At 38.3% G+C, this 24,027-nt stretch overlaps 1 protein-coding gene across 1 annotated transcript in view; it reads left to right on the top strand.

Moving 5' to 3' along the window:
* The window catches only part of ARHGAP8 (Rho GTPase activating protein 8), a 55,674-nt gene that overhangs the window by 4,756 nt on the left and 26,891 nt on the right, over positions 1–24,027 (top strand). The window contains 6 exon segments of the mRNA XM_008637169.2: positions 7,488–7,535; positions 7,538–7,574; positions 10,027–10,158; positions 12,357–12,443; positions 16,254–16,352; positions 17,443–17,553. Of these exon segments, the coding sequence (XP_008635391.2) occupies positions 7,488–7,535; positions 7,538–7,574; positions 10,027–10,158; positions 12,357–12,443; positions 16,254–16,352; positions 17,443–17,553 (514 nt within the window).

The raw sequence follows: 24,027 nt of genomic DNA, 5'->3' as shown, positions 1-24,027 counted from the left end.
ACTTGCAGCTAACACCCATTAGAAAACAATTCTAAGCGAATAACAGCCTCCCTAGCGCATCTGTGCATTCTTCATCAGTTGTTTATGGTTTCTTGCTTCTTATTGATACTAGGCTTCTCACGGGTAAAATCAAGTTCTCAAGGGTATATAGGGATTGTGTCCAAGTCGATGTCTGTGAGACTTTCTGAACAGCTGTCAGCTTCCACAGCCTAAGGCACAAGTTCTAATAGTTTTCAATCATATCAGAGACAGCTTTGCTACTTCTTGCAATACCTTCAGGAGCAGGTCTGTGGTATGTAAATTGCAGTGCCACAGGAAAGAACTGTGTTCAAAGATTTTTTTTTCCCTTTTCTTAAAAGATTTACTTTGTTCAATTTTTGAATTTCCGAAGTGTATTCCTGAAACCAGTATCTCTGACTTTCTTCCAGGAGTATCCCTTTGGGGAAAGCAACAAATCAATTGGAGATACCCAAGACCTGGGCAGATTTCACAAAGGAAGCTGAGGGCTCTGGTTCCTGACCTATTTGTAGCACAAGAGCAGATTTTAATGTGGGCTTTGTACTTTACAAAGCATGTCCAAACCATTTGGGTGTCGTCATGTTTTCCTCTTAGTAGCTAGAGAAGCTCCAAAATAAAGGCTACTATCTATGGAAAATATTTTCTGCTCTAGTGAAGAGGAAACTTGTCTGAGTGATTGAAACTTTGGTTCAAATCTTTCAGGAAGAAGTTGAATTTGGATTTTCCAAGTTCTGCATGTGTTTTTCTCAGAATGTGAAAGGAAATAAATCCTTATTTACTGCATTTCTCTCTTTGAACATTCGACTATAAGTTATAGTGTCTTTTTTAAAGACAAAACTGAGTTAATGATATCAAAATATATGGACATACTTTCTTGATGAACTTGAAAAAATATAATGCATCTCCTTTAACCATAATTTCTTGAGCAACAGGCTTGCTAAAATAAATGATGACTTAAAGTGCCAAATTCAGATGAGAATGTCAACTCATTTTAGATTTGGATATCACAGGTCGTTCTACACCTGAATACACCTCATGTAAAAGAAAAGCCTAGGCTGCTTCCCCTTTGCTAAGTCAATTTAAATTATATTCTGTTTCTATTTGACTATTCTGTTGTTTATTTGCTTTCCTTAAATTTTGTTTTATGCTTTCTCTGAATTATCAAAATAGTTGGGTTTGCATCACTGAAAGTAGTTTTGATGTTCAGCGCCCTTTTTCAGACTAGTCCAGAGAGTCAGCCAGAGTTGTATGGACATTAGAGAGGCTGACTTCAGGAATTACTTTAACTCATCCTCATTTCAACTTACTTTACAGACCTTAAGAGGAGCACAGATGAAATGAAAATAATTAAGTACATCAGAAACCAAGCTGTCTCTTTGCTTTCATCTGATCCGAAAAAAAGGTCTTATGGCAAAGTATTTTCCTTATACAAATTTTAAGAGAAAAACTACTCATGGAGAAATCTTTGATGAAGAATCTTGGCTTTCTGAGGGGAATAAGGAGGTTCCTGATGTGGGAAGTCTCCTGAAAGTTTGCTTATAGTCATTCTTGTTTAGGAAGACACCTGAGCATGTACTTGATTTTAATTGCAGTTTTAGCACTTTCCAGAACTAGCCAGGTGCAGTACAGGTGCAATCCTCTCATAGGAAGTTGGTTTCTAAGTACACATGGACATGGGTAGAATCCAGAGGAATGAATGCAAAGAAGAAACTTTGTGAAATCAAAATGAGTTGACTCTTGGAATTTAGAGTTGGTGTAATTCTCTGTATTTCCATGGTGGTTCTGGTCTCTGTCCCAAAGAATAAACATTACAGTGGCTATTTTAATACTTCATCCTTAAGCTGCATAACATACAAGTTAGAAGCTTCTCCTGTTAATATTGAGACTCAGCTGTGTTATCTTGACTGTTTTTTCTTAACTGGCTAAGAAGTTTCCCATTGTGGATGGACAGAGAACCACAGTGGATTAGTTGTGGGTGTATTTACTGTCCATTACTCGGCCTAGGCAAAACACAGATGTTTCACAATGACTTCTTAATGACTTTGTATTTCCATGAATTGTAGAGAGTAGGAAGCTTGAAAGCACAGTTTGTCTCACCATTTACCAGTGTGTAATTGAAGTTTAAGTTCATTTCCCTAGCTTAAATTCTATTAAAGAAACAAATATGAGAGCAAGTGTTTTCACTGGTGTGGCAAGTCCCCTGGATTTTGACCCTACTTCTTTTTCCATTGAAACCCATCAGAAAACTTCTGTTGACTTGAGGATCTTGTTTTGCTGTAAAGTGATCATAACAAGCTTCGGTAAATTAAAATATTTCACTTTTCACTTGTAAAATAGTAATGTTTAACATCATCAGAACAAAATCTCTTGAAAAAGTAATGTTAAAATTACAGCAGTTGAAATATCTCATTTGTGAATTGGAATGAGCTCTTTCATTAGAAAAAAAATCCTTTTAATTTGCAAGAAGCAGTTAGGAAATGCTGTGCATCCAAATTCTTAATTAAAAAAAGGTACCATCTCCTTCACCTCTTGCCCTGCCCTGTGTCTTACTGTAACATTTTTTTCCTACTGCCAAGTTTGATATCAAAAGTGATGTATGATTTGTGTCCGTTTCAGTGAAATCCAGACAAATAAAACTGCAGTAAATAGGTTGTGTTATAATGTATGTAAATCTCTGTGTAGACAGCCCACTCTCCACACCTGTTTTTGTTCATCATGCACAGGGAGGAGGCTGTTTCTGTACTGTGTTTCTAGGAGTGGCTCCATGACCACACAGCTCATAATCCTGAGCCTACCCAGGAATGTGGCTGTGAGACAGCAAGTGCCTGATCCAAAGGCAGGAGCCTTCTACCCATGTGTGAGCAAAGTCTATCAGACCTTTCCTCTGCATGAGGGATGTTTAGAAAGGTGCAGGAGGAGTGTGAGTGCCCTCAATCTTTGGGAATGTGCCCTGAGTATTTGGAGCCCAAAACCAGTGCAGAGAGATCAAGGGAGGAACACATTTTCCATGGAGGGTAAAAGAAGTTTTGATCTGAAGATGTCTGGTGACATTAAACTGGGGAATAAAGTAGGTTAACACAAAACTACACATTTGACCTGAAAGTGAAATATCAAGGAGCAAATCTGAAATTGCAGTTCTTTTTTCCTTTGTTCCCAGTAGAAGATGAGGCGTCTTTCAGTTCTAAGTTGTTGGGAAGTATGGGTTTCTGGTAGAAAAATACAATCTGTTCAGGTTTGAAATCATCATACTTGCAGTTACACTCTTCTTTGTGTTTGCCACTCCCCATTTTACTTTTCAAACTTTCATGTCTTTGGGTAAAAATTCTATGCATAGAATGCAGACTGCAGTGGACTGGAAAGCAAATGTTCTGGCACATGCAATAGGCATTTTCCAAGGTCACTGCCTTCCTGAGGGAGCTTTACTGTGCTCATATAAATTATTATTTCTAACAGATAAAATACCTGGAGTGCATTGTAACAGCAATTTTTTCACAAACAAGCCATGATTTAGAAAGAAATCATATTAATGTTTTAATTTTAATACATCATTCGTATTAATACATGTCACATTATAATGCCTTTATAAGTACTCTGAGAATATAAAACAAGACACTTAACTTCAGGAAATAAATTATGGTCTGTTTAAGAGCAATATGTTGACATACCTGAGTACATATAATTGTGGTGTTGCATGCTCTTTAGTGGTGCTCAAGCACCTTATTTAACCCAGGAGTCAGAGTTCATTTTTAGTGTAGGAAGGGACATCAAACCTTGTGGTATGAAAAAAACCCCTTTGAGGAAGATAAAAAAAAATAAGTAGCCAGCCAAAAAAAGAACAGGAGAAAAGAGTCAGCCAGTTTTGTCTAAAACTATAGGACTGAAGTGATAATTACCAAAATTCAAGCTGAAATAGACCTTTAGAGGTTGTTAAAGCAAATAGGGAAAGGTTCTTTGTTTTTTAAATTTAAAAAAAGAAAGAAGTAATCTTCTGTGAAATAAGAGTGGGGTGGCTATCAGAGATAATCCAGCTGTAGCTGTCAAGCTAAATTATTACTTCATCATTTTTTCTCAGTAAAGACAATAATGTGAATATCATTAGGAAAGCTTTTTAAGTCCTCTGTGTGATGTTCATCTGAAATTTACCATATAACTCTTGTCACTTGGGAAAGACATGTTCAGGTTGGAGCAGAGTAGAGAACACCAATATCAGGGGAAAGATAGAAGGTGTGACCTGTTTACAAGCAGTAGAACATGGGCTGGGAGGGAATGTTGTTATTGCCCGGAGTCCTTTGGGATGATAAATAGTGCTGAATGAGAAGCACTGCTTCAGCTGAACGATGTTGTCACAAGAACAAATTTGTACAAATTGAAAATGACTTTCAGACTGGAATTGAGAAAATGGGTTGCTAGTTGTCAAATCAGTGAGCAGGAGAAGCATGAAACTGAAAAAACCTAACTGGATTTTAAGATAGGCTTGACAAATCAATGGAAGGATTATCTGGTACAGTTCCTTGTGATGACACAGGATTGGAATTGATAATGCAGAAGATGTCTCCCAGTCCATGCTCATATGTGAAAAGTAATTGCTAATCTCATCGCTTCCCTCTCTTTTCTCCTTTGGCACCCAAAATGGAATGGGTTTAAATAGTTGCTGTCCTATTATGACTGTCGAACTGGACAAGGCAAATACAAGATTTTTTTTCTTAGTCATGTCATATGTCAGGTGGGGACAGCCACCTCTTCCTCAGTTGAATGAAGTATATGGTATCAGTGGTGGGTTTTCATGGAAAATGTGTGTTTGCAATGCTGGAAAGTGTTTTGTTTGTGCAGATGAAGTAGTTTGATCAATAATACAAATTAGCATGGTTTAAGGTGTCTGAAGCTGTTCTACCCAGTTGTCATAATAATGCTCATATAATTTTATGTATTCATAAAATTTTCTGATTCTGTTGCAGATTTAATTTCCCCCATTTTACTCTTTTTTGTTTATTCATTACAGCTACTTAATTGGGGGTGAAAGGGGAATAACAGAATTATAAATAATAACCCCTTGACTTTTTTGTACTCCTACTAATATCAAAGCCAAACTTTGGTGTTTTAGTGGAAATAGAAGCATAGGAAATAGAAGTGGAAATAGAAGAAGGATATTAAATATCCCTTAGCTGGAACATGGGAACTAGACCAAGAATGTATTAAATGTGATTAATTCAGTCTAACTGTTTCCTGGAATGTTTCTGTATTCCTTTAAAAGGAATGATATCATTCATGTAGATACAAGTTAAAATCTTAACACTTCACAGTCTTCAGTGCCGAATGACCTTTAGTATGAGCATGTGTCATGGGTTAGCATAGCTACGGAAGTGATTCTTTTGCAAAGAGGTGCTTACAGCTTCCTCGATTACCTAACAGAACCTTTCAACTGGCTAGTTTGAATACTGACAATTTTTTAAGCCACTTAAAAAGCTTGACACGCCTCTGTGGTCCACATTTAAGAATGAACAAACCCCAGGAAAGCTCTCTCTTGCTTCCGGCCTTGGGACAGGCAGCTGGGCAGGGCCTGTGAGGCCCAGCAGGGCCAGGCCGGGCCTTGCTCTGCCCGGGCCAGACTGGGACACAGCCATCCTGGAGCCGTGTGGCCCTGTTCCATCCACGGCCCTCTCCCATCCCTGTTACGTGCAGACAGTGCAGACCGGCTCTACACACTCCCCCCTCCCCACTGCGGCTGAAGATACAACTGAAGCTGCCCCGCTGCGCGGCAAAGATCATGCGACCAACAGCGATAAGCGAACTTGAACTGTAAGGCCCAGGTGAGATTAACCCTTTTAGTGCTGTAAGTTTCCTCCAGAACAGATGAAGCCTGCAGACATTAAGTAAAGAAAGAAGAGCCGAAACCCTGAGGGAGGACAAAGAGGAGATGCTTAGAAGCTGAAATTCTGTTGTAAAGCTATGGTGGTGATAGACTATGATATATCAGAGTACCTGTTGTAATTTCATGAAAGCATGGGGGGGTTGGAGCGTTCAAACTGTATTTGTGAGCAAAAGTACCTGTGATGAAATAAGCAAATGCTGAAGCAGCTGTAATTGAAGTTTGAACAGGGAGAGATGGAAGTGATGAGGACTCTTGCTCCAAATCGGAAGGAGAAGACCTATGTTCCTAGAGATGCTCCCAAAGGTAGTCCTAGAGATGATGAGGACCCTTTTGCTCCCAGGGAAGGGGGTGGGCCTCTATTCTTAGAGATGAAGATGCTCCCAGAGATGGGTGAAGAGAACCTTTGTTTTTGAACAGATCAGCCTTAAAATGGTACCCCAGTAGCTCAAGATTGGACTCTTGAAAGCAGTTGTGGGGAAAGCTGCAAGTCGGGGGAAGGGACTCTCACATGTGAGCAGAGAACCAACCCAGCTGGCAGTCTCGTGATACTGAAGCCATGAGAGAATCTCTTGTGCAGATGTCTCCATAGCATGAGCAAGAGAGACTCCTCTCCCTAAGTGAACTGAAGAAGGTTATTATGGAAGTGGCAAACAGACTGAACATCTCAAGGGTTGTCTTTTTACATTGTCAGTGGGAGAAGGGGGAAAGATGGGGGGAGGAGAAGTGTTCTGAAGGTTTAGTCTGATTTTTTTTTCTTTCTTTTAGGTCTGTTAATAAACTTCTTTATATTCTTTTAAGTTTTGTGCCTGCTTTGCTTTTCTCCTAATTCTTATCTCACAGAAGGTAAATAAGTAAGTAATGAGTATTTTAGACCAAACAACTACAGCATGACATAACCTCTGTTTGGCTTTCGGTGTGGGGTGTTTAACTTGGGTGTGGGGTGGGCATGGCACGAACACCAGCCTTGTCTGTACAGACAGTGTGGGTGAAGATGTCATGAGTCAAAGAGCAAATGAACTTGAATGCAGCAATACATGCTTTGTCAGAGGGACTAAGGGATGTATACCTACAGATCTTCAGGTTAGGCAAATCATTCTTGTATGCCTTGCCCCTTGCCTGTTGTGTTTTAATGTGAGGTTAGTGTAGCAGTGCTTCTGAAAGAGAGTATCTAAGAAAGCTTAAGTTGGTTAAAAACATCCAACTTAACATGTGTGACAAAGCAGATGCCAAAAGTGCTTGTGTTCTAATGAATTTCAGAAATAATGCATGAGGAGTTTGAAAACATGTTATTGCCAAGACTACTAAGGAAAGCAGGCCTGTTTTCTTCCACAGCTGAATGCTCCAGGAGGATCTAAGTGTTCCCTGTCTGGAGCTGAGCACCACCACCACTATTTGCATATGACTTTCTGAGCTTTGCCTTATTATTTGCCCAACTTTCTGCATGTAATATGTGACTGGGCAGTGAAGTTTCATGGGCTGTTCTGGGTAATAACAGGAGATAGAGGTAGCCCCAATATCAGAAGATCCATGCCATCCTTTCAGATACCCAAGGTCCCATAAGTAAATGAGTATTGTCTTTACTAACTGTTTTGTTTGCCAGGTGATGACAGTTCTGGAAGGAAGGTGATAGCCTTCAGCTGCTGCCGCATTCCCCATCCCATCAACTCAATCACACAAGGTTGCTTGAGTAAGTTGCTTTTAATTTCCTGCATGGACTACTTTACACAAGAACTTCTATTAGCTTGCTGCTAGGGGGATGAGCTTTCAGGGAGGAGAAGCAATAGGCAAGGAGTGAAATAACAAAAGGATGTTAGACCTACTAGTGTTAATATTAAGTGAATGAGATGTAGATTAAACTACCAGTTAACTCACCTGGAGTCTCTACTGGAAGAACCAATTCATAATTGCTGTCTTGATTTTATTGACAAATTCTTATTGTATTAAAAAAAAAAAATCATGATGTGGATCAATGAAAGAGAAATTCTAGCAATTTAGTGCTGCATATATGTATTCTCATGAATAGCTGTGTTTGCTTTAATTTGCTATACTTTATCTCCTAAATCACTCAGGAAGAGCATTGTTTAGTTATTTGCATCTTAGTGGGTTTTCTGTTTTATAAAATTATCTGCATTATGTTCAGTACATTATGCTTAACATTTTTATATGTATGTAATTTTGGTTTCTTTATGTTAAAAGGGGTTGTGAATATGTAAATTAACAACATTCTTCCTTATAAACTTGCTGCAGTAAGGTACCAGGACATGTTTTTGCCTCGTAGTTTGTCACTGCAAGGAGACTTGTTTTGTCCTGAGAGTCCTGTCCTTATTAAGCATTTTAAACCTATTTGGAGCTCTTATGCAGCCTCCATTGCCAAAATTTTGAGTACCTTTTAACCCCCACCATTGGAAAGGACAGAAATGCTGTTGTTTCAACTTGTCAGAAGTGGAGAGGGATTAAAACACAGGTTACTTAAGAAATGATTTTGAGAGCATGTTGCTTCATTTTTTATGCTCTTCATAGCACATTTTCCTGTATCTGAGCCCACATCAAGTTCACTTGGAAAATCTGTCCGAAGAGAGAACTGAAGGCAAGTGTTGAATGTGAAGGTAGTAATATAGCTATCAAGGGATCTGGTTTTAGGTAATTAGACTCAGATGTTGAATTCTGAAAAAAAGCTGTAGGCAAGGAGTAGGCCCTGATTGCTAGATATTTTGTGATGAAGTCACTTAAAGAATTGATTTGGTAAAGCTTTTGTAATGTCCCTGCAATTCTGTTACAGTCTTGGAACAGGTAGACTGTAGAAAAATACTGGTTATTATATGCCCCCAAAATACTCTTGGTTATTTTTAAAAATAAATGTTTTCTGGATGCAATGTAACAAGGAATTTACATGCTGTAAAATAAAACACAAGGCACTCTGTAACAATATCTGTTTAGGTGTATTTTAATTTCACATTCTTAAAAAAAAAGTCTTGATTGACTCACTACTACTTTTTCCATTAAAATACCATTAAAATACCATTAATACTTAAGTCAGGGATCAAAACAGCATTATAATAATTGCAGCGGCAATCCTTTTCACAATATACTTGCAGTCTAAGATTTACAGTACGCTGAGGGAATAAGATAAATGAGGCTGTGGGAGTACAGGGTAAGAAGTGAAGGGCTTTTCTATGCAAAGGGAGATAGTCAAAGTGTTCTTCATATTTGCAGATAGTCACAGCCCAGTAAATGGCACATGGAACTATCTGCTTTATTGAATGAAAATCACTTACATGCAATTAAGAGCAGTAGCTGGGCCTGTTGCAGAATAAGAAGATAGCATTGAGAATAACATGAGAAATTCGAAATCTGACATAGCAAGGAATGAGGCTAGAGTGCACTGCTCCATCATTGCTTTATTTGAGTCATTGAGCTGTGTAATAGGCCATCCTGTGTTCTCAATTGTAGGAGAAAGGGAATGAGAATCATCTTAAACTATACTGTAAAAGAATGAACATACAGCAATCTGCTTATAAGACATGCAGTATTATTTCAAGATGGGATACATAGTGTAGTTCTTTAAATTAATTTTAAGGGATTTAAATTAAATTTAAGGGAAATGATGTAAGAACTCAGTCCCCACAATGCAAACAAGGGAAAGACAAATATATTCAAGAAGAGCAGTTTAATTAGGGGTAATGGATTTTTCAAGGATTTAGAAACTTTTAAATTGAGAGGAAAGCCCAAAATGTAATCTTATTGTTTTGAAAATACAAAAAGACACTGTTTGCTTGTCTAAAAGGAAGGACTTTACAAAGACTGAAAAAAGCAAGCTAAAAGTTGCTTTTAGTTAAAATGCATCTCTTAAAAAAATTTCTTGACAAACACAGTCCTATATTGTCTTCATTTTTAAGTGATTCATGAGCACCATAGTTTTTGTAACTAAATATGTTCTTTAAAATTTCAGGCGTGGCAACAATGTGGAATTATTTGCTACTAGAGCAAGATGAACGTCTTAGATAAATACTTTGAAGCAAACATGAATTTCCAGTCACAACCATACTGTGCAAAAATAGCACATTTTCTTTCCCAGTTACTGCTTCAAAAATCGCATCCAGTAAACTATCTTAAAACCAAAGTGTTATCTTTCTCCTCAGGTACGTAAAGTATACTCTGGACCAGTATGTAGAAAATGATTATATGGTTGTCTACTTTCACTACGGCCTGAAGAGTCTGAATAAACCATCTCTGAAATGGTTACAAACAGCCTACAAGGAATTTGACAAGAAGTATGTCTCTAAAAGACTTAGTTTACTCTTCAGACTGTGTAATGTCTATAACTAACTTCCATGAAGGAAGTTAGGTGGATCTGTCCTGATCCACCCACAATTAACTGAGTTCACTTTGCCATTGCAAATTCTTAAATGATGTCAGTGCTGTTGGTTCTTTTGTTAAGTGTCTTCTGTGCAGTACTGAGGAATGGCCTGGGTGCTGCAGTGGTTATCCAAGGGTATAAAAAGCCATCAGAACAAAATCAAGATCTGTGTTGGATGTACCTGAACTTTGGAGTACTGATGGCTGTGGTTCAGGACTTCATGGAGTAGTTGGTTATAGTATAGTTGAGGCCAAAGCTCTTGGATAAATTGCATTTTAATAGTGGAGACCAGAATAGTGATGTTTGTTCCCTGAAAGTGTGAAGTTACCAATGGAGCAGCCAGTCCCTATTGAAGTCAGTCTTTTACTTGTCTGCATATTGTAACTTGTTTGTAAGTTGGCCTCAGGAAGGCAACGTGACTGAATATGGGTTGTATGATGTATCTGTTCTTTCTAGGACTGGGTAAAGGAGAGGAAAGGCAAAGGTCTGTTGTATTTTGTCTTTGATGAGAGGTTTGGACTGCAGTACTGGGTTTTAACATGCACTGACAATTCCAGAACAAAACATCGCACTGCTCTCCTCTTGGGAAATTCTTAAGCTAAATTTAGAGTTGTGCTATGGGAAGAAGCAGTACATGGGCAGTGTCTTTTTATTGGCTTTTTTGTTGCCTACAAGTGCATGATGAGACTGATTTATTCCAAAAATCTGTCTCTATTCCCCCACCCTGATCCAGAAAACAGTAGAACAAAGGGAACGTGGAGGCTTAGGTCACCAGGCAGAACCCATCATTTTATTAACAGTTGGAACTTCTTGGCATACTGTCATTGACAACTCAAAGCAAAATTCCCAGCCCAACACATATGGGGTACTGTACTAGCCAGAGAGAAAAAAAACTCCGATACAAAAATAGCCCTTTTCAGATTTCTGGGGTCAAAGGGAAGGGAGGACAGATGAGAGTACAAAGGACAAGAGTAATTAACCAGCATCATGAAAACAAATGTTGAACAGGAGTAGTTTCAAAAGAACCGATCTTGCTTTGAAGGTTCACAGCAGAGGCTCAGTAAAGTCTTTTGGACATTGTAATCTAGGAAACTGAAGAACATCCACCATATGGCTGTTGCTTCAAGGTGCAAAATAAAGTTAAAATAGAAACATTAGTAAAGCAACTTGGGTGTTTTACTAGTTAGTTTTTATTGTGGACTTTGGGCTCTTAGACAAAAATCCCAAAAAGGAAAAACTCATGTAATTCTTGAGTTGGTCCCTTTTCCCCCTCTTAGTATAACCTGTTACAAGAAGATTTTCCTTTGGAGTTCATGATCATATTTTTCCCTGATCATTGTCTCTACTGGGAAGCAAACTTGGCAAAGTAATAAGCAAAAATATATATATAAAAGCAAGATATTCCAATATGCATGTCTCAATTAAATTCTGCAATACTATTGAATAAGAGTCTTTTTGTGCAGCCTAGTTTCCATTTCAGTTTCAGCCAACTAGAATCTATTGTTTAGATATCATGAAATGACACTGTAGAATCAAGCAAAGCAATAATGAAGGAAGATTTTGTTTCATACAAAAGGGGCAATGAAATATCAAACAACTAGCAGTTGGCTTCACCTTTAGTAATTACTAGCAAAGCAGGACAAAATTAGTGGTAAAATTAAAGAATTAGGTGTAAATTCTGTATCTGAAAATGTAAAAATTTTTTCCAACATGGAAGTCCTGCAAGCAGAAAATAAAGGGATATGAAAAAAGTAATTTTTTAAATCAAAGATTTCTTTAGAGATCCTTCATTCTCCTATCAGTATTTTTTTCCAAATTACCTAATATCCCTTCTGTCTCCCTAATATTAAATCTATGAGACACCAGACACTGGTTAGGAACATAATAGTTAATTTGGGCTATTGTCAAAACTGACTACTTTTTAAAATTGGCTTTTTTTTTTCTTTTCTTAATTTTGTATTCAATTTTTTCTGAATTGGGTCTTTTTAATGTATTTGAAAAGAATACTGTGTAATATGCCTGTAATAATAACCTTCCATTCAGTTTTATCTATTCAGTTCTACCATCTCTGGCATTTAACATTTTTCTAACGATTTCGTTTTCTTTTCCTAGGTATAAGAAAAACCTTAAAGCACTGTATGTTGTCCATCCAACCAACTTCATAAAAATTTTGTGGAATATCTTTAAACCTCTTATAAGGTACTTGGCAGTTCATTGAACACATTATTCCCATTTAGTTCAAGGATGGTTTGTTCTCTAATAAGTTGCTTTTTAAAAGGCTTGAGGTAAAATATGTCAAGTAACAGCACAATACCCATTTAAACTGTCTTGAACTAAAGAGTAAGGTGAGTTTAAGCTTGGGAATGAATAATAGGGTAGAGTTCTTTTTTTTCTAAGAAAAGGGAGTCTCAGTTCCTAGTAGTTTTACTGGTATGTTAAAGTAAATATTGCTTTTAAAATGTGGTTATTCTGTGAATGACTTTTTTGTTGTGTTTGACAGCACAACATTCATAACGATGAATGACTTTTTTGTTGTGTTTGACAGCACTTAGGAAAATGGAACTGGGTGTGTGACTGGAGTTACTGGGTGGTACAGTAAGGTGGACGATGAATGGTTAACCTTTGGGCTGATCTGAAGTGTTGGGATGAATAGGAATGACACTGCTTATGTTCTCAAAGTCAATGGATAATCTCTGAAGTGCCCACAGGAATTTGAATAGAAGGATATAATGGTGAAGGTGATGTATTTTACTGGGTGTTCTTTTCCTTTGCATGGTAAAAATTTGTGCTGTCTCCAAGGAACCACCAGCAATGGGCAAACACTGCTAAGTGCAAGAATGGTAGAGCTTGCTGAGCTTCTGCTTCTGAACTTCTGTCACTTTCAAAGAAATTCTGACATTTTGCAGATCATATGATGAATATTCTTGGGGCTGCAGGATGGAAACAGCTAATCTTGAGAAGCCATAATGAACCAACCAAAAATGTCCACTACAGTAACTTGCAATCAATTCAGTTTCTGAGTGCTAGAAAGCTAATTAATTAGAAAAGGGAAATTTAAGTTGTAGACAGATTAGGACCGCTAAGGTGCATGTGAAAATTTTTTAAGAAGTAATTATAGCTAAAAATCATTCTAGAATATGCTGTTCTTGAAACAAGAAGACTAACTCTAGATCTTTATTTTAACTGGCAGTAGAATAAATGTCACTGATCCAGGACACAGAGCAGTGGTGGGAAAAGTGTGACAGAAGCAGGATGTCCAGTACCTGATGGTGTCTCAGGAATGGAGTTGGATTTACTTCTGTTGTTGGTTTGTTTGTTTCTCATTTGCTTTGGGATGGGTATGGGAACTTTCTAGAAAAAACACAAACAAACAAACAAAACAATAAACAAAACCCAACAATAAACCCAGAAAAATTCTTAATGGAACTACAATACTCTGCTGAAACCATCTTCTTTCTCAGAGTTAGCTGAGAGCTCCTTGGGAACAGCTCCAAGCAAATGGCTTTGGGACACCAGTGATTTTCAGCCTGTGCATGTTAATGCCCTCAGTGGAGCCACAGGTGGACAACAGCGGTACTACTTGACTTAGAGCAATAATTGCCTGCTAATTCTTAAAAAATACGAGTTTACAGGTACCCATTGCAAATAATAATTTTCCCTGGATCTTACTATGTCTAAGTATTTTTTTTCTGGGAAAGTGTGGCACACTGGCAATTGAAAAATGGGTGATCCTGATAAACTTAAGCATTCATACCTAGCATAAATAATTCATAATTCATAAATCATTCAAACCAATGCCTGTCATCTTAGATGCATCCTCATCTTGACCTTGTGATCACCCTGTTTTCATCACAATTGGTTGTTTCTGTTTGTACTTGGCTTTTACCACTGTGTGTCTAGATACTTGTTTTGAGTGTAATTTAGTAAGACTCTGCTGTCTTTTATAAATCTGTGGCCAAGAACAGCAAAGCTCTGTGTACACTGGGACTGACAAAATAATTGAAAGTATGAGTAAACTCTGAAAAGGTTCACAAGCCAGAAATCAGGAATCAGCTGAAGCTAGGGAAAAACCCTCTTTATTTCTTAAAGTGGTTTAATAGCTGACAATGCCTTTTGCTTTTCAGGTTGACTGTAGTTTGGGTTTGTCAAAAACGTTTGGCTTACTAAGTGTGAAAGGGCCCATGTACAATTTGGCTAAATTATACTTCCATCAAAGACTAAAACTTATTAATATTGTTAATTTACTAGAGTAGTACAATTTAAACATTTTTCAAAGTACCTTCTCCTTCCAGTTTAGACTAATCTCAGAAAATTATGCTGTTCATTTAAGTGTCAATATTAATCCAGTTCACAAAAATAAGGGAGAAAAATCCTCTGGACTTTCTGTTTCCTAGCTTTGCTGAATTATAGCCCAGACTCATTTGTAGATAATGTTGCTGATAAAAATAGCAGATGTAAAATAGATTTCATTATTAAGAGGCATGTCTGTTAGTACATTTGGTACCTGTTAGCACATGGCCTATGTACTTTTACATAGTGATTGTATTTGCTAACAACTGGACAAACAGAGTTATTAGAGTGAAGGACAAAATTATTAAAATTATTTTAGCATACTTTTATTTGATAGTATTTAAGAAAATGTAAATACTTGAAATTTTTCAAGTTCCTGAAGTTAATTGATCTTCTTTCCAGTCCCAAAAGAAACAAGCAAGAAGGCAATGTGTTAAGTCAAGAGTATTTACTCCAAAGTGAAAGATAACTGTAGGAAGGCCATATTTCTATGTCTAACCTAACAGAACCTGTTATGAACATAATATACATTTAGATGGCAGTGGTGATGCAGCATTTTTAAGGAGCAGCACTAATTCCTAATTGCCCATGACTGTTTTACATATTGTGGGTTCTGTGACATGTCCTCTATTACCAGAGCTGATTAGTTATAGAGCTTTGTGCTCACCTGTGGCTTAGAGAAGATGTTGGAAGTTCTGGCTCTTTTGGATAAAAGACACTCCGGGGAGCTCTGAAACTGTGCATGCACAGAATGATATTCCTCATGTGTCCCAAAATTCCTGTTAGCAAAATTCAGGGAACTGACTGTTTGTTCCATGTACCGCTAGAGGGAGCATGTGCATATGGATTGGACAATCCAGGGATAAACTCATCCATGCCGGAGATTTTCCCCAATTGTACTATGCAGGTAAGTTGCAGCAAAGTATACTTTACATCATCAGCACCTACTGTTTTTCTTGCCACTTCATTACAGTCCAGATATTTCGTGTTGTGGAAAAATAAGACATCATTTCAGATCATATGTATAAACACGTCCCTGACCCTTGTTTGAATATCTCGGCCCGTATAGTTGTGTATTCTGGCTAAAACTCAAGACCTAGTGAATGATACTTGGGGCTTCAAATTCAGAAGTCTGTTTTGTACAATTTGTAGAAAAAAAATATTATTTCTGATGTTTCTTAGAAGCTATCCAGCCCTTTTCAAAAGGGGTAAAGCTGATGGCCCAGCACTTCAAGAGTATACACTATCAATGCTTTGAAAATTTCACCTGTTGCTTAACTACTCTGTAGTTTATTTCTACAGCCCCATTATTTTGTCTTTTTGCAGAGTGAAATACCTGCATAATACAAACATGTTGTTCTGTTGGCTGGGTAACATTCTCTCCAAGGTTAACAGTTCTTTTAGTGAGCTTTCTAAAGCTGTGTGAAACCTAGTTTTCAATGCCTTTTAATGCAATGTTTTTCATATCTATGCAAATCACGAAACATTCAGATGGAAGTCAGTTATTTTTATTCAAATCAGACTGTCAGGCATGGACTGTATATGTTTGATCATATGAAATGAAATACGTCTGATGTCTCCTGCTGCTTCAATTACAGTCTAATTTTGAGTTGCACCAGCACTTATATTTTTGTAGAATTAGAAACTAAACCCTTTATAAGTATTCCTCCCGAGCTAATTTTTATACTACTTTGTGATTTTTCAAAAAAAAATTTTTAGCCACAAGTTTGGGAAAAAGATCACCTACTTGGACTATTTAAGTGACTTCGGAGAAAATCTCAAATATGACCAGTTAAATATCCCTCAAGAAGTCATCCGGTATGTGGCAAATTTAAAATACGTTGTCTCACTTTTTTCTCAGGTAGAGTTGCATCCTGATTACTGTATTCCAAGAAGAATCTATTTCTTCAGTGATTAAAAGTGTGATTTACCTGTTTGTGCTTGGTTGGATTAATTCTGAAAGCTGCATTGCCACCAGAGACATGCTGAAGTGCATCAGGTGTTTAGTTTTCTATAGATTTGGAAAAACTCCATCTCTGTCATGGACTGTTTTCTTAATATGATTGCTACTTCTGTGTGAGTGTTAGCAAAACCAATCTATATGTCATTGCTGCTTATGAGTATCATGCAATTATCTTGGGCAAAACTGTAATCTTGACCTCTTTCCTTACGTATTGCAATAGATTGACTTCCTTTCATGAAGAGCATTCCCCGTCAGCAAAGAGTTGATTGCTTTTAAACTTTACGGATGTATCTGTTGTTAGTGGATCAATTATGTTTATGTGGCGTGTGTTTGTGTGTTAGGGAGAAGCATTGGAGAGTGGATGGGAGATGAAAAGTACTGCACAGCGCGGGGATAGTCAAGTGCCAGTATTAGTATCAATAACAGTCTTTTTAACATGGTACTTTACATGGAAATGCTTTGATGTACTGACAGATTTTATGTCACTGCTGGATGGAAGTAACTGGAAGCTTTGATTATGACTGTTACTGATGCCTGCTGGCTTTTTACACACCTTTTGTGTAAATATGGGATAACAGAAAATACCTTAAAGCTCTGAGGTTATAAATTGGATTGCATGGTTGCCAAAGAAAAGGGAGTTGTATTTTGAGAAGCAAATAGGTTTGAATTTTGCTGTTAAATTATAGTGTGATTCTATTTCTTGGACACATTTATTACTATGCTCCACTGGCTGAAGCAAAAAGTCTCTTCTATGTCTTGCTTAAGTATTCCACCACAAATCCTACTTGAAGATTTCCTCATGCTGAAATGAAGAGTCTGTAAGACCTGCAGCATTTACACTATTGTCAGGAGATCAGCATCATGAGCAATACTTGCAGCTGTTCACATATACAGTCTGTCATCTGTGGTGCACAGAATATCACAGAAATCTTGATTTTTTTGCAGACATGATGAAAATCTTTGGAGGAAACAGAAGGGAAAAATCCCACCTGTGTTTAAGATTCCTCCACCACGGCCACCTCTGCCTACCCAGCAATTTGGAGTCAGCCTGCAATAGTAAGCCATAAGATTTGTAAAATATGAGATTTCTATACCCAGCAGTTTTCTGTAATGTGCATATTCACCAGACAGACTGGCTGCAAGTAGTTTTCTGGTTATATGTTTAGTTTCTTCTTTCTTTGAAAGTCACTAAACTATAAGGCCAGACAATAGGTTTTATGAATTCAGGACATATCTCACAGTCCCAGTGACCTGCCTGGTTTTCATGTTACAGTAACTTTAGGGTAGCCAATGCTATCATGGTTACACAACTTTTCTTGGTAGACAAAAGTTTGCCTGTATGCGCCAGAGCTCCGAGCTGATAGGTTGCTGGTGGATGCTGGCAGTCTGAAAGTGTTTTGGAGATGTTTAGATTATGGGTAGCCAGGCCAAAACAGAGCTTCAGTCTCTACAGTGGCTGCATAAAGCTACAATAGATGCTCGAGCCTTTATACATTGCTCTTTTGTTGCTCACGCATTGTTCTGATGTTTTATGAAATGAATAAAATCATGTCCTTCCAGAAATGCCCTGACAGCTGTTTGCATAGATTGCAGCACTGTATGTAGTATAAAAAATTGCTTTCTTTACATGAGGAATGGGATGGCATTAGGACTTGCAAGATTCAATTTTAGTAAACATCAACAACAACAAAAAGACCGCAAAACTTTCTAGTTTCCTACTCACAGTAATTTCTGTCATCTTTCTATTCTTCTCAAAAACAGCTAAAGAATATTGTTCACATTCAGCAAAGGCAATTTAGGCTGTCTGGTACATGGACTTCTGTCAAACCTCCTTCTATCCCCAGTCTACTTTTCTGGTTCTAATGATTCAGTTGAAAATGAGGTACAAAATAGAATTTTTCTCTGGTTCAATGTTAAGCATTAGTCCTTTCTAGAAGGCATGAAATTAGTACAATCAATATCTATTGTGTAAGAGCTACTATGAGAATAACTTTTATGTTTATGAACTCTTTAGAGTTCAGCCTAATACTTGAAACATGGCTAAATCACTTCCCTAATTCAGAGAATATCTTTTAGGGGGCGCTACTAGGCCATTAAGAAGGACCATGTTTTATGCCATATTTTATTCGCTTTTGCAGAAGAGATGGTGTGGCATCACTACTTAAAATTACAAATAAACAAATACCCTTTAACTCTAAATCAGAAATAAATTAACTAATTTAGACTGTTTGTGAAGAAAGGTGAAAGTGGAGGAGAGGGAATAATGTGTGTTGGAAGCTTCTAAAATCTGAAGCAAAAATAGGTATCAACTTTCATCTTGAGGAATGAATTGCTTCTGTTTATTCCCTTTCCTTTTATGATCTCTTTAGACTATGAGGGCAAAACAGCAGTGATCTCCCACCTGTCTGGCAAAGGGGCAGGTTTAAAAGCTTCTACTGGTTGAGAGGCTCTTCTCTTTCCCCGAAGAGATCCACAGGAAGGCTGATTTTATTTTTATATTAGCTTATGGGAATATGTGGACTGTGTATTTCATTACAGTTAGTAAAAATTGCACTATCAGGGAAGGTGCCCAAATAAAGCTACTGTCATTAAATGACTGTTTCTCTGTGGAGTCTTTCTTTAGTTTAAGAATAGAAATTATAAGGCACATAGGCCTGAGATACCATATTCAGTACTTCTGGGATGATTTTTAATCTGTCAGTGAAAGCTTCATCCAAAGCCTTCCTCGGTGGCCTAATTTTGCTGAGATGTTTGATAATGGGATCACAGTGATGTCTGGCTATGGAAGGTGGTAAAACTATCCCCTTTACAACATGCCTCCCTAGAAGCAGCAGGCAATGCTCTCTCTGGCAATACTCCCTCTTGTAACTTTTTTATCAGTTTATATTGGTTAATGCATTTGCCTTCAAGACCTGTAATTAAAAACTAGAAGAGCAGAAAGTGCCTAAACATTGGTTCAAAATATCTCACTTTTGTCCTACACATGGGAGGGAAAAATCCTGTTGTAGTGGTTTGGTCCAAAATACTCATTACTATCTACCTTCTGTGAGATAAGAATTAGGAGAAAAGCAAAGCAGGTACAAAACTTAAAAGAATATAAAGAAGTTTATTAACAGACCTAAAAGAAGGAAAGGAAAAAAAAATAAAATCATACCACACCTTCAGAACTCTTCTCCTCCCCCCACCTTTCCCCCTTCTCCCACTGTAAAAAGACAACCCTTGAGATGTTCAGTCTGTTTGCCACTTCCATAATAACCTTCTTCAGTTCACTTAGGGAGAGGAGTCTCTCTTGCTCATGCTATGGAGACATCTGCACAAGAGATTCTCTCATGGCTTCAGTATCACGAGACTGCCAGCTGGGTTGGTTCTCTGCTCACATGTGAGAGTCCCTTCCCCCGACTTGCAGCTTTTCCCACAACTGCTTTCAAGGGTCCAATCTTGAGCTACTGGGTGGGGTACCATTTTAAAGTTGATCTGTTCAAAACCAAAGGTTCTCTTCACCCATCTCTGGGAGCATCTTCATCTCTAAGAATAGAGGCCCTCCCCCTTCCCTGAGGGCAAAAGGGTCCCCATCATCTTCATCTCTAAGACTATCTCTGGGAGCATCTCTAGGAACATAGGTCTTCTCCTTCCGATTGGAGCAAGAGTCTTCATCACTTCCATCTCTCCTGTTCAAACTTCTCATCAAATTACAGCTGCTTCAGCATGCTTATTTCAGCACAGGTGGTTTTGCTCACAAGTACAAGTTGAACGCTCCAACCCCCCACGCTTCATGAAATTACAACAGGTACTCTGATATATCATAGTCTATCACCACCATAGCTTTACAACAGAATTTCAGCTTTAAGCGTCTCTTCTTTCTCCTCCGTCAGGTTTTCAGCTTTTCACAGCACTAAAAGGGTTAATCTCACCCCGGCCTTGCAGCTGGAATTTTGCTTGGGGTCGCGGGTGGAACAGGGCCGCACGGCTCCAGGATGGCTGGGCCCCGGCCCGAGCAGGTCCTGGCCCTGCCCAGTTACCTGTCCCCCGGCCGGAAGCAAGAGAGAGCACTTCCCAGGGTTTGTCCATTCTTAAATGTGGACCACAGAGGCAGTCAAAATTTTAAGTGGCTTAAAAATTTGTCAATATTCAAACTAGCCAGTTGATAGGTTCTGTTGGATCATAGAGGAAGCTGTAAGCACCTCTTTGCAAGAAAATCACTTCTGGGACTATGCTTGCTAACCCATAACACCTGTTTTGTTAGGACAGCAAAATGAAGCTGAAGGACGTTTCCATTTAGACAGTGATAAATCAATGTGTTTCCAAGATCAGTACCTTGCCTCAGAGGAATCTTTTAACTCACAGTGACATTTTTTGATGTAAGGCAACTGGGCATTTAAAAATCAAGGAGGGTCTGTGAAAAGTGGGAGTATAATTCTTGGAAGTGTAATCTATACAGAGTTTGGTTTAATTTATGAGTAAACAGAAGGGCTTATTATCAGGTCAATTCAAAACTTTTCTTTCCTATGTTACCTGCATCCACCCAGGATGCAAAATCTAAATTTAAAATGGCTGCATTTGCTCTCTTTAAATGCTCAGTGTCACCCTAAGCTCTTTGTGGAGAGGACAAAACAAACAAACACACAAGTTGATTTCATATTATGTGTCTATCCAGCTTTACTTACATTTGCTTGTCTAGGACTTAAACATGTACTTTATATTAGGCACAGACGTGAAGTGGAAAACCTTCCTCATTGTGAGCTCCTGTGAGGACTCAATAATTTGGTCACAGCAGCTTGAACTTGAATGTGGTAACAAGTTGTCCTGAAGTTTCTACTGAAGCTACACTAATTCCAACAATATAAGTGAGCTTAGTAGAGGCATTTAAATCATCCAAAGTTGCCTTATAGGACGTCCTCAAAATAAAGTGTGGGGAACCAAAACAGGTTATCTGTTACCCTATTTTAATTCTTTGTGCCTACAGGTATAGACCAGATTTTCCCAATTTGCTGAATAACAGTCTTTCTATAGCATTTCTGAGTGGCTTGCCTGGTTGCCAAATTTTACCTTTGAAGGTTTGCTCGCATGTTAAAAACAGGGGAATTTCCTTGAAAATATAAATATAAATATAAAATAAGACAACTGAAATTTATGTTCATCTTCATGGGAATATCTGAGAAAACAATTCTCCTGAGGAGGTTTTGTCCACACTTAATTTTTCAGTTAGAGTGTAATGGGAATTCATGCTCAGCTTTGATATGCGCTGATGAATGTGTCGCACAGAGTGGGTGGGATGGCTTTGCGCATTTGCTGTTTATTGTGTCCTGCTCTAACTGGCTAATTCAAGCTTCTTATGTGCAGATAGTGAGGAGAGCAGCAACCACAGTGAGGTAGCTGAAAGGTTAATCAAGCCTCACCTCAAGTATTCAGCAGAGGGAAATAGCAGGGAACAACATTGAAACAGGGCAGGCACAGAGGGATTCCTCCTTGGCTGTAAGTTCCAGCTTGTAGTGATCAGAGACTTCCAGAGCAGAGTACTACAGTACTACGGAAATGACTTTCTGTTACTCACCAGTAGCTACTGCTTTCATAAACCCAGACATTTCAATGTTCATGCATTGTGTTGCTACAGCAAGGCTAGTTTCCTGTTCTTTCAACAGTGTTGACTTCACACAAACTTTGTAGAGCAGGAGGAATTAGCTATTCAGAATGTATCTACTTTAGTTTGCTCTGCATGTCAGGGTGAAAAATAGGATTTTTCTTCTAAAAGACATTAGTAAAGATTTTATGTTTAAAAAGGCAAGGAAAAGTATAGGGGACCCTCTGCTTTTGTTGATCAGGTAAGTGCACTTAAAATGCATTAATTAACAGTCCTAAATTCCAACAAAGAAATTAATAATTGACTCTATGGGCCAAGCAGCACCACTGTCCTGTGCTGTATGTTCAGCAAGCTCTGATAAACCCCTGTTGCTGCACCTGATCGCCTCTATCATCAAGGAAGGTCACAGCTTGAGCTCCAACACAGCACACAGAGTTGACCTTGACTAGCTATTGACAATTGTTCTATCTGATTGGTTTTAAAATCTAAAATTAAATATCTTTTGTGAGAAGACAGGAAATGTTTTCTTTTTTCTATCTAATGCCATAGATGGGGAAAGGGGACAGAGAAAATGTTCAGAATTGCTACAACTGTACAACTTTTGCTTGTTAAATTATCATAGTCATTTCAGAGTGCGTTCCTTTTGGTCTTTCTGCTTGTCTGTGCTGTGTATGCGTGACCAGGGAGGAGAAATGCGTTCTAAACCAAATCTCCATGTGCCTCAGCAGGGAGAAAATGAAAGGGAGAGGAAAAGCAAAGAGAGAGAAAGATTATCAGCGAAGAATACTTAATGACATTTCAGTACAATGTGTGAAGGCCTTACGTGGGAAATTGTCTGCTGTCTAGAAATGAGTCACTGGGTGTGTAACGGGTTGCAGTAACTGATCGTGTATCCTACAGTGAGAAGTTCTTCTTCCTGGCACTATGTTTACCAGAATAGATCTCTCTGGACTCTGACATTGCTGCGATATGACTGAGATCTGTGAATCATTTTCAGAAGCTGTACTGAGCACTGTAGAAATGCTCTGTCCTGCTCATCACTTAAGCAGAGAGAGTAAGAAAATATCTCCTTTCAAATTGCCTGTTGTTGCTGTGACCCAGCCCACTGCTGGGCTGGGACAGGGGAATGTCAATCAATTCAGGGCACTCCCTTGGGTAGAATTTCCTCCCCCAGGACAGTGACAATGAGGGTGGGTTGATGGACAGCACAGAGACCTAAGCCACGTCCCTCTGGGTGGCACCCAGGTCCAAACCGCCTCCCTCTGTTTGGGAAAATTCTCTGTTACTCGGTTGTTCACTGGTTCTTTGTTGTAACTCCCGCCTCCTGGTTTCCCGCAGTGGTTCTTGTTGAATTGTATCTTCCCCCTGGCTTGTATCTCATTGGTTGCCTTCCCTCCCCACATGGTTTTCAAACCCCCTATAAAACTGAGGGAAAAGCCTCTCGGCACCATTATTATTATTAGCCTGGTTATCTCTGACAGTAAACTTGTTGGAAGCCAGACCAGAAGCTCCTCTCTTTTCCTTTGCCTCCAGAGTAACGTGAGCCCAGACTGATTTACCAAAATATGAATATCGATCTAATATCGATATCCAACTGAGATGGACAAAAACTCTCTAACAGTTTAGAATTAGAAAGCGTATGTTTTATTTGGCACCAGGCACTGCGTGGGATAGCTCCCTAAGACGCAGGGCCCCGATACAAGCGAACACGACACTTTTTATTTCCAAATATTATGAATATCCAAAATACAAATGCATATTCATAACATTAATACCTCCCATTCTCCACTTCGTATAGAAATGAGCTTAAATGTCATTAAGAATGCACAGTGTGTCCCCTGAATTGAGTCGGTGGTCTTGAATTGGGTCAGTGGTCCCAATAAAGATGAAGTAACTCATCTTCCTCATTTTGACCTTTTTGCCTTTTTGAACTTTAACAATCCTAATTTAGT

Source organism: Corvus brachyrhynchos, unplaced genomic scaffold (genome assembly GCF_000691975.1).
Source record: "Corvus brachyrhynchos isolate BGI_N302 unplaced genomic scaffold, ASM69197v1 scaffold517, whole genome shotgun sequence".
In the NCBI taxonomy this organism is placed as follows: Eukaryota; Metazoa; Chordata; class Aves; order Passeriformes; family Corvidae; genus Corvus; species Corvus brachyrhynchos.
Note: the sequence above shows the minus strand (reverse complement) of the source record. Positions and strands in the feature narration are given on the sequence as shown.